Source organism: Olea europaea, unplaced genomic scaffold (assembly GCF_002742605.1).
Source record: "Olea europaea var. sylvestris unplaced genomic scaffold, O_europaea_v1 scaffold2766, whole genome shotgun sequence".
NCBI lineage: Eukaryota > Viridiplantae > Streptophyta > Magnoliopsida > Lamiales > Oleaceae > Olea > Olea europaea.
The window spans coordinates 28,771-39,721 of NW_019246113.1; the positions used below are offsets into that span (position 1 = coordinate 28,771).

The window sequence follows — 10,951 nt, forward strand, 5'->3', positions numbered from 1 at the left end:
TAATTGTCACATTAGTTTAATTAGATAATTGTACATTAATTTAGTTTGATTGGGTAACTTACACTTTAATATTATTAAATCAAGTAATCTCGCGCTTTAATCTAAATTCAATTAAGGTAACTTTATGCTGTTCCATTAATGATAATTGAAAACGTGACAATAAAGATTATCACACAAGAAAAAATATATAATATCATTTTTTTTCTCTTATTGCTTGTTTGAAAAAGTTTAAAAATTGTTAAAAAGTTGAGATCAAAGTTAAAATTAAACCACACATTTCATTAACTTTTACCATAATATGATAAAATTTATTAAAAGCTTCATCAAACAACCTATTAGTATTGTCCGCTGTTATTCGTTTTATCTAGCGAAACAAACCAAGAGAACTAGCATTGCGTGGTGCCGGTCCACTTTTGGACAACCTCGACAAATGACTTGGTGGAAGGTCCATCTAGGCTCAAGGCATTTGCAGCAACATTCATGAGATCTCTCATCCTATGTTGAACTTGTTTTCCTTGTTCTCCTTCAATCAACTCGTTTACAAGATTTGAGATGTGCCCTTTCTCAACTAGGCCATTCTCATTCTCCTTAACCCTAATTGCTGCCTTCAAACCATCAGTCAAGATTACTGCATTCATCTTGTGCTCAAAACATAGTGGCCATGCAATTACTGGCACACCATTCACTACGCTTTCAAGAATTGCATTCCACCCACACTGTGTCACAAACCCTCCTGTTGAGCCATGGCTCAAGATTTGTACTTGAGGAACCCAAGAATCCACAACTAGACCCTTGTCTTTTGTCCTCTCCAAGAACCCCATGGGCAGATAATCAAAAGGGCTTTTAGCCCTTTGAGCACTGAAATAGGCAGCAACAGTATTTTCTTGTGGACTCCTAACAACCCAAAGAAATCTATGCCCACTCATTTCCAAACCCAACGCCAATTCATTAAATTGTTCCTTTGATAATGTGGCACCACTGCCAAAGGAAACATACAGCACAGACCTAGGTGGTTGCTGATTTAACCATTCAATACATTTGGATCCAGGATCGGTTTCACTATCTGAGCTGGACTGTATCAGCGGCCCAACAGGATAAATCGGTGGAATGCTTGATCCATGTTGCTGCAAATCCTTAAAGGCATCTGTTTCCAACTCCAGAAAACTATTAACAATGATTCCATTAGCTAATCTGTACCTGTTGCACAAATCAATAGTCCATTTATAGGCATCATTGCTATTATCTCGTATTGAATCCGGTATGTCTGACCCGTGTAATATTAGAGAACCGGCTAATTGAACCATTTCCTGTACATTTCCATACTCGGATAAACTGGACTCGGGTTCCGGCAGATTGAAGCCCAGTGACAAGTCCGTGGCTGATATAATAAAAAAGATGTACGCGGGAATACTGAATTCTCTAGCTACATCAATGGCGAGTGGACAGAAAAGATCCACCACAAGGGCTGAAATACGATTAGACTTGTTGAGTTCATTCAACCTTTCACGAATAGCCGGCAGTGATCGAATTATGATATTTGGCATGCGGATTTCGATACCTGAGTCCTTTGGGAGATCATCAATGGATACTGGAGAAAGAAAAATGGAGTTCACGGGAAGCGGTTCAAGTAAGGCCTTTTGGGAGTTAATGGGTGAACCATCATTTGGGATTATGAAGGTGACTGAGAAATTATATTGGAAGACAAGCTTTTTAGCAAACTCAATGAAGGGAATGAGGTGACCTAAAAGTGCTGGAGGTGGTAGCATGACTATGTGAGGTGACTGGGGGTTCTGTTTAGCTTCCATGGCTCTTACTTGATAATGAGCTCGAGATGGTGGCCTTATTATAGGCTCCATCGAAGAAGCTGGCAGCTTATAAATGAATATATATATATATATATATATATATATATAATCTCCTAATTATCGATGCTTTACTTATGCTTAGCTTATGTTAAGCACAAGTAACATGGCAAACTATTTAATTAGTGAATAAATTAATGGTAGGTCCCATTCACTAATTATATTTTTTCCCCTAAACATCTTTGAATAACTATATATATATATATATATATATATATATATATAATCTCCTAAACAGCGATACTTAGCTTTCAATATGCGTATAAATTACCCAAAAATAAAAAGCATTTTTCAATATGTATCCCTTACTTTCATTTCTTTAAAAACTTGACATTGACATCGTGCGCTCACTTGGTGTATCACCTAGCCAATCAGAATGCAGTGACTAATTATTATTTGAAACCTGGTCAAGTCCTACCGATAGTACCGCAAAGCGGTTAATATAACATTCTCATTGAACATTGGCCGGGTGCATCGATCCCTCACGCTCCATTTCCTACTCACACCTTTCATGACATAGACATACACCTCGGAATAAAAACATCTCAGATACATATCTTTAAAAAACATTCATTGACTCATGACTTCTGGAAACATTTTATTCTTTGAAATTTTATGTATGCTTATTGATGCATTGACGTGCATGAATATGTCATAAAAATAACATATTTATCCATTTAATAATGTAACGTAAGCATGAAAATCACGAGACGTTTACTAACGTGAAATCCTTAACAATTTACTTTTAGCATATAAGACAAAAATGTTTGTAGCAGTCCACAAAATGAACTTGCCGAAGAGTCCTAAATCATTACCATTTAATAAGAAATTCTGACATACATAATTTTTATAACTATATAGACATATCCTTAAATGACAATACCCCTTTTTTAACATATTTATTTATAACTCGTAGATATACAATTACATATTTAACAAGATATTATATAGACGGTTTTAAACGGGAGCATGCAATAAACATTGTGGCGTGCAAGTTGTGAAAATAAGATTATGTGCTAAGGTTCGTTTACTTCATCATTTCACACTAACCATATAATAAATATCAATAAATTATGAATATACACTATTAATTATTCCAGAAGATTATATAAGCACATATAAACTAGAATGTCTCCATGTTCTAACTATTATGTAACAGATGATTGGAAAACCTCAGCTTATAAAATCATATCAATTGAATCTCGACAATTTCCAGCTAAGCGTGTACATAGTCAAGTGGATTCATTTTTATGTTTCTTTTTCTTTATATGTTAAATATAGATATTGCACGTTAAGTTATGAAGATAAGTATTTCATATCAAGAATGATAAAGAACCCCTCTTTGAACCCAATAGATCTCCAAAAGGCCAATATGTAATATAAAATTACATTTTATAGACATTAGTTATAAGTACTTATATTTACCATTAAGGAAATCATAAATTAGAATAAAACAATACAGAATGCTAACCTCAAAATTAATGAAAAGCATGAAGAATCATGTAGTTTCAAGTATCAATAACTCCCGTCTCTCTCCTTTTGATGTGGTGTAGGATCGAGGTATGGGGAAAATAATTTAACCATAGAAGGGTCAAAACAATAAATAGTGACTGGAAGGGAGTGAATTGGACGATTTTGATTATGGGAATGCCAATTTGTAATTCATCATGCAGTGTGGATTTTAAATTAGTGAAATCTTGATATCCATTCTTAGATAAATAAAATATGGTAAATTTGCAAATAAAAAAACTCCTTCAAATTAGCTCAAATTAAAGTCTTGAGCATTTCCATTCATATGTAGATTAAACTTTTTTGGTAATAATAGTAAGCTATAAATCATAGACATATATTAAATAACATATTTTACTCTTAGTTTCATTAAAATTAATACTACTAACAATAAATTACTTATTAAGTACACACTAAATACACATAAAGGAAGCACAAATATCTATCACGTAAATCATATGTGGCGTTACAAATACATAATCTATTTGGACATAGTAATTACGAGAATGAAGCGCGTGGTGTTACCTAATGAGACATGAAGATTGAAACCATGCTAGCAAATAAATGTCCATTATCATATATTGTTCTACATGTTGATTATTATAAAGGACTATGTGTTTGTTTGAGATAGTTAAAAGGTTGATTTTGATAAAAATAAATGATAAGTGTCACGGAATGAATAGTAATAAAGTGAATAATGATTATGGATTATATGCAAATTGTGGTTAATATTAATTGTTAATTTTAACTTCAAATTTTTTAGATCTTCGAAATAAGCACTACATATAATAATTTCATAATAATTATATGCAATATGAAATATATATATAGATTTCTTATACTGATGATCGACCCCTCAAGACTGCACTAAATTCTATCATTTAACATGTGCAGTATGATAATCTAAAATAAATTTCTACCATTTCAATGTAACTACTCACAATAAAATATATTTTTCTCTTGGACAAATCTGAAGTAATAGTGGATTCATTTGCTGGCACTGGGTCTCATGTCCCATCATAAAAGTCATCGACTAAGTTCAAAGACTGTGTTAATTTAATTCTCCAATCTCAAGAAGAAGGAATGAATTTAACAAAAAAAAAAAAAAAAAAAAAAATTAAAAAAAAAAAAAAAAAAAAAAAAGAAAAAAATTTAAAAAAAAAAAAAAAAAAAAAAAAATTGGTGCCCCACAATGACAAACACGTGAAAAATTCAAAAAGAGAATTTTAGTAATTCGATGAAAGTTATCTACTAAGTTCAAAGAATTTGGCTCACCGTTTCATGACTTTTATATTTGCGACCATTATACCCCCTTTAATGGCAAAGAAATCACGGTGCATCCTTTGAAAATTGGGCAGTTAGAGTGATGGGTAAAATTGGTAAAGTTTAAAAGAGAGGATTAACTCTTGAGTCTTGACAGACTTTTGTCAAGTCGATATCAGAAATCCCGAATAAAGAAAGAGTCGTTCAAATAAGGGCTAAAATGCCAATCATGTAAGCAAAATATGTAACGTCCCAAGTTCTAGTAATTCGACGAATAATTAAAAATAAGTTATTTAACATTAAATTTCATTTTCAAGAAAGTTTTAAAATTTGACATAATAAATATTGGAAGAACTTAAAATTTTGTCAATACAAAATTAGAAGATTGTGAAATGATTTTAGAAAGGCCTGAAAAAGTTTGAACAAGATGGTGCTGTTTTTTTGGTCCGCGCAGTTGTAAAAATTATTTTGATTTAGCAAATGTTTATAAAAAATTATGAGATTTTTTATTTTTATTTATTTATTTATTTTTATTTTATTTTATTTACCATTGAGACTACCAAACTCGCGTAGACAAGAAAGAGTTAAAAAATGTTGCCCTCGAGGCACATCTCCAAGTGGTAAAAGGGGATAGTGGAGAAATCCAGCTTTGTTTGAAGCTGCTGCGTTAAGGGTTTGAATCCTGAAATATGGATTTGGCTCTTGGGTAAGTATAAGTGTAAAAGCAGCCTTCCACCCTGTACCATTGGAAGCATAACATACGATTTACCTCCCTCACGATACTCCAGGGTAGGGGCGGTGGGAGACCCTTAAGGTTGGGGTTCAACCTTTAAGAAAGAGTTAAAAATGTTTACTTTGATAAAAAGGACTGATGTGGTTCACGAAATGAGGAAAAGAGTAGTGTGGATGGTAATTATGGATCCATGTAATTTAACTTTTATCTCAATTTTTTAGCAACATTTTTAGCTCTCTCATAGATGCACTAAATAGAATTTCAAGGTAATTTTATGCAATGTGAATACTTTATACAACCCCCAAAGTTAGATTTGCGCTTGCAGTTGCATCAGAAGTCGTTGCTTCAGGTGCTAAAGTATGGCTATTTTGTATTCATTGAATAAAAATAGGTTGTAATTGTACTATTTTGAGTCTGAAATAAATTTCTACTATTTATCTGTGACTACTTATAATAAATATATTTTTCTCTTAAGACAAAAATGCTCATAGTATGAGTCATGTGCAACACTTTAAGATGTACTTAATTAGGTCAAATTAATATGCTAATCTAAATTCTAGGTACCATTTTGAAAAATAGAAAAACTTGTAATATCGATTTTCCACTAAAAACTCTTAGGGCCTATTTGATTCGTCACATTTTTTCCAATTTTGTGTGTTTGATACGTTTTAATTTTCATGGAATTCCATTTTCTTGCTTGTCTTGAGAAATGGTATTTTCTTGATTTTTAAGGAAAACCAATTCCAACCTACTTTTCATGAATTTTTTTATTAATTTTTTTTTTTGTTTTTTGAATTTTTTGTTGGCAATGGAAACAAATTCTAAAAGTTACTGTAAAAAAATATTTTACTTTAATTGACAATTCTCATATAAAATAAAGTCAAACGAACACTAAAAGATAGATGATTTTTTTTTGTTGACAATGGAAACAAATTTGATTCCCAATACCAGTAAAATATGTCTCTTAAATTGACAATTTTCATATAAAACAAAGTCAAACGAACACCAAAAAATACTTTTATTTCAACATTTTTCACGTGAAAAATTATACCAATCAAACACAATAATTTACAATTCCCAGGAAAATAATTTCTAAACAATTCAATTCCTTGGAATTCATTTTCAATTCAATTAAATTCCGTCTTTGCAATTAAATGGACCCTTAGGGCCTGTTTGATACACTCCATTTTCCATGTTTTCCATTTTCCACTCAAATGTCTTATTTGATGGACAGAATTTTCCACAGAATTGGTTTTCCACCCTACCCCCATGTGACCCATTTTCTTGATTTTTAAGGAATTTGTTTTCCTTTGGTTTTACTGGAAAAGTGTTTTCCAACTTTTTTTTTTTATTTTATTTTCGGCAATGAAAATAAATTTTATCCACAATTGTGACAAATTATATTCTTTTAATTGACAATTTTCATGGAAAACAAAGTCAGACGAATATCAAAAGATCCAAAATTTCAACATTTTTCAGGTGAAAAATTATACAAATCAAACACATTTAATTGATTATTCATTTTGTAATCAAACAGACCCTAATAGTTAATTGAAAGAGAAATATTTTGGTCATCTATTTTTTTTTTTTAGTTTTATTGTTGTAAAATAGTAAAAGTAATCATAATCAACAATTTCATCGAAAAGTTTGTCAAAAAAACTTTAAAAACTTTTCGAGGAGCCGAAAATTGAGTATCAGCTTGGCTCGAGTTTTTTTAGGTCAAGTTTTTTTTGGCTCGAGGCTAGCTCGAGCCTTACCAAGTCGATCCGACTTGATATTTTTTCTCCCATGGCCTATTGCCTTCGTTTAGGCAGACTTTTATAATAAAAAAAAATCCTTAAATTTCGAGTCGGTCCACAAGTCACACGGGTCAATTTGGGCTCGACCCGACACCCCAAGTTGGGACTTGACCCATTCATCGAGCCTCCAGTCGGGCCGACTTGAACTTTTTACTGGCCGAACCATGGGCAACAAGCACACGAGCCATTTTGCGATCACTAGTATCGATCAAGTAAAATTCTAGACTCTCCCAACTTTGCTAGCACAACTTATTATTTTGGCGAGTTAAATCAAGCACATCATCCAATGCTCCAACCTCAGTCACTTGAAGCCCCGACGGCAATGGCCACCACCGTTCTTGAGCACTGTGAAGTTACCCCGCCACCCGATGCAGCAATTGAGTTTTCACTCCCTCTTGTATTTTTCGATTTGATATGGTGGGATTTTCCTCCTAATCAGAGTGTTCTCTTCTTTGATTTTCCCATTTCCAAGTCCCGTTTCTTGGACACCATTGTTCCCAACCTCAAACAATCTCTCTCCCTCGCTTTAAAGCATTTTCTCCCACTAGCTGGCAAAATTATCCACCCTTTAATCTCCGGCATGCCCATTTCTCTTTACACAATTGGGGATTCTGTTTCTTTAACAATTTCTGAATCCGGTGCTGATTTCAATAACCTTACCGGAAATCATCAAAGGGATTCTCGTGAATTCTATTCTTATGTCCCTCAATTGCCACCGGCAACCAGTTCTTCCGACTCTATTCGAGTTCCGGCCTTGGCTTTGCAAGTAACTGTATTTCCAGAACATGGCGTATGTTTTGGATTCACCAACCATCACGTTATTGGGGATGCAAGTACAGTCGTATCTTTTATACAGTCATGGGCTTCAATCAACAGATTCAATGGAGATAGTAAATATTGTTCGCTGCCATCATTTGACAGAACAAACGTTCAAGATCTCAACGGACTGGATTCAACATATTGGGACCTAATATTGAAGGATTGCGACTCTTTGGAGCCTCCGCTCATAAACCCACCAACCAATAAATTCCGGGCAACATTTGTTCTCAGGGAAGAAGATGTCCAAAAGCTGAAAAAACTAGTATTGTCCGAGCGGAAATCAGCAACCCATGTATCCTCTTTCACGGTTGCTTGTGCCCTAGTCTGGATTTGTTTAGCAAAATCTGCCACTGAGTCCGGGGAAATGGTGCCGGATGATGAGGTGGAGCATTTCAATTTTGTGGCAGATTGTAGGTCGCGATTGAATCCCCCATTGCCAGCTACATACTTCGGCAATTGCGTAGTACCTGTGCTCCAGGCGAAATCGAGTCATGGAAAATTGAAGGGAAATGATGGGTTTTTTATTGCAGCAGAATCAATTGGACTGGCCATTGCCCAAACCGTGTTTAATGAGAAGGGAATATTGCATGATGTGCAGAATTTGACTGCCCAGTTCCAAGAATTGATCGGAAAGCGGCAATTTTCGGTGGCGGGATCACCAAGATTTGATTTCTACGGTGTAGATTATGGATGGGGACGGCCAAAGAAATTCGAAGCTCTTTTTATAGACGGCGATGGAGCCATATCCTTTTGCAAATCCAGGGAGCCTGAGGGAGGCTTAGAGATTGGTTTGTCCAGACCAAAGATTAGCATCGATTCTTTTGCAACGACATTCACCGAGGTTCTTGGAAATTTAATACCTTAAATTTACAGCTTCAAGATTCCAACTATTTTCATTGGTAATATTAGGATCTGAATTTGTAAATTCTCCACGAGCAAACTCTGAGCATTTGTGGGGAATCACAAAATTTCTCATTCAGACTACAATAAACCATGCAAGTTGTTGAATACGTTTCTTCCTATAATGTCAATTGGAGGCTAATTCTATGAAACCATGCTTCTTTGTAGGATGATTAAAAACTTGAACAAAGATAGACGATGATGCCATTTAATTAGGTTATTTATTTATCGTTTGTCTTAACTTATGACATATCTGAGCAGCCCTCACATAGGTCACAATGCATAAGTGCATTCCTCTCTAGGATATCTTGCCCAAAGTCTATTGGGGCATTCTCAACTCCCACCCTTCGATCGGTACACATGTGCGATTTCCTTCAGTTCGCCAAAGTCCCACTTCTAGCCAGAACTCACGAGTCTTGCGCAGCTTGACGAGGTCAACCATATACTCTATTGTGGGATCCTTCTCCATAAGTGCTCTAAGTTGATCTTGTATTTGTAGCAACTTTGTTTCATGAAAGAGTGGCCATTCAGCACATATTGGCTAGATCAGCCTTCGACTCAGTGCATCTGTCACATGATATAACAATATTTTATTGGATGATTGTTGAAAATATTGTAAATAGTAAATTTATTAATGAATAATAATTGTACCTCTACAGCCTTAGAAATTATTATCATTATATCTATAATCTCAATATAAATATAGAGGTTTGGCTCCCAATAAAATACACATAAATCTAATGACTTTTATTCTCTCTCTCTCTTTTCTCCTATCTTTTCATAACACATTTTTAATACGAAAACTTAATTCTATATATGTCTAACACATTTATCAATTCTTGTTCATCTATCAATGTACCCAAGAATCAATTCAAGGCATAATAGATTTTGGTTTTATAATTTACTACACTCTGGAATTCCAGCATACGCAATCATTTCGTTTCCTTTAATTGACCGCACTCATGGTACTTTAAGTCTATATCATATCTTGTAATTATCTATGCTAGGTTAGTCACACCACTAGCCATGCATAATTTATTAATGATTACTAAGGAAATAAAATATTTGTAATGATTACATTCAAGAATTTTTTATAAAATTTTGAGATGAATACAGCTGCTGTCCCCCACTCAATTTTGTAATTATATGCGTTTGGTAATATTGACTAAGCTTGGGCGATTCATGCATATTATATTTTTTATTTATGTTGCTCTTGAAATGAAACAAAATTATAATTAATATTTCAAAAAAAAATCGTAAAATTATAATTAATATTTCAAAAATAAGAATAATAGTAGACATGTCTATTACAAATATTTTTATTGTTGCTCCTGAAATAGCACAACATTATAATTTTAAATATTTCAGAAAAATATTGACATATTGCTCTTTAAGAAATAATAGTAATATACAAAATACTCCCGAAGCAACACGTGTTTCGAAGAATATATCATTTTAAATAGTATTTCATGTTGACATTGATTACTTGATTAATTATTATATGATGTTCAAAATCAATTGTATTTCTTTTGCTTTATTGTATAGTTAATCAAATAACAAATATCACAAAACATGAGTCTGCTACACTTGACATATCTGACAAAAACTATTTGTCATGGGTCCTCGATGTTGATATTCATATTATCTCAAATGGTCTCAGAGAGACAATAAGAGAAGAAAACAAAGAATTCATACAAGATCGTGCAAAAGCACTTATTTTCTTTCGTTATCATCTTTATGATGGATCGAAAATAGAATACCTCACAGTGATAGATCCTCAAGTTCATGGAAAAATTTGATTGAAAAGTTTTGGTCATAAGAGGACTATAGTCCTCCCTAAAGCTTGTTATGAGTGAATGCACCTTTTTTTGTAAGAGTTTAAAACTATTAGTGAGTACAATTTTGAACTATTTAGAATATGTTCTAATAAATAGTTAAAAATTGACCTCATGTGGAGAAAAAAGTTACTTATGAAGGTATGTTGTAAAAAACATTTTTTACCTGTCATGCCTCGAATGCGCTACTGTAGCAGCAATATTGTGAGCGTTGGTGCAAAAGTACTCGAA

At 33.4% G+C, this 10,951-nt stretch overlaps 2 protein-coding genes across 2 annotated transcripts; one reads left to right on the top strand and one right to left on the bottom strand.

Annotated features, from left to right (window-relative positions):
* Positions 1-258: 258 nt before the first annotated feature.
* On the bottom strand, positions 259-1,855 carry LOC111383821 (hydroquinone glucosyltransferase-like). Its single transcript, XM_023007981.1, has one exon. It carries the CDS (start codon positions 1,803-1,805, stop codon positions 387-389), a length of 1,419 nt encoding a protein of 472 aa, XP_022863749.1. The 5' UTR covers positions 1,806-1,855; the 3' UTR covers positions 259-386.
* Positions 1,856-7,172: 5,317 nt separating this feature from the next.
* On the top strand, positions 7,173-9,037 carry LOC111383820 (malonyl-coenzyme:anthocyanin 5-O-glucoside-6'''-O-malonyltransferase-like). The gene has a single exon (XM_023007980.1). It carries the CDS (start codon positions 7,453-7,455, stop codon positions 8,848-8,850), a length of 1,398 nt encoding a protein of 465 aa, XP_022863748.1. The 5' UTR covers positions 7,173-7,452; the 3' UTR covers positions 8,851-9,037.
* Positions 9,038-10,951: the final 1,914 nt, after the last annotated feature.

Excerpts from the sequence above, each read along its gene's own strand:
- LOC111383821 (XM_023007981.1), bottom strand. The coding sequence starts at position 1,805 with ATGGAAGCTAAACAGAACCCCCAGTCACCTCACATAGTCATGCTACCA.
- LOC111383820 (XM_023007980.1), top strand. The coding sequence starts at position 7,453 with ATGCTCCAACCTCAGTCACTTGAAGCCCCGACGGCAATGGCCACCACC.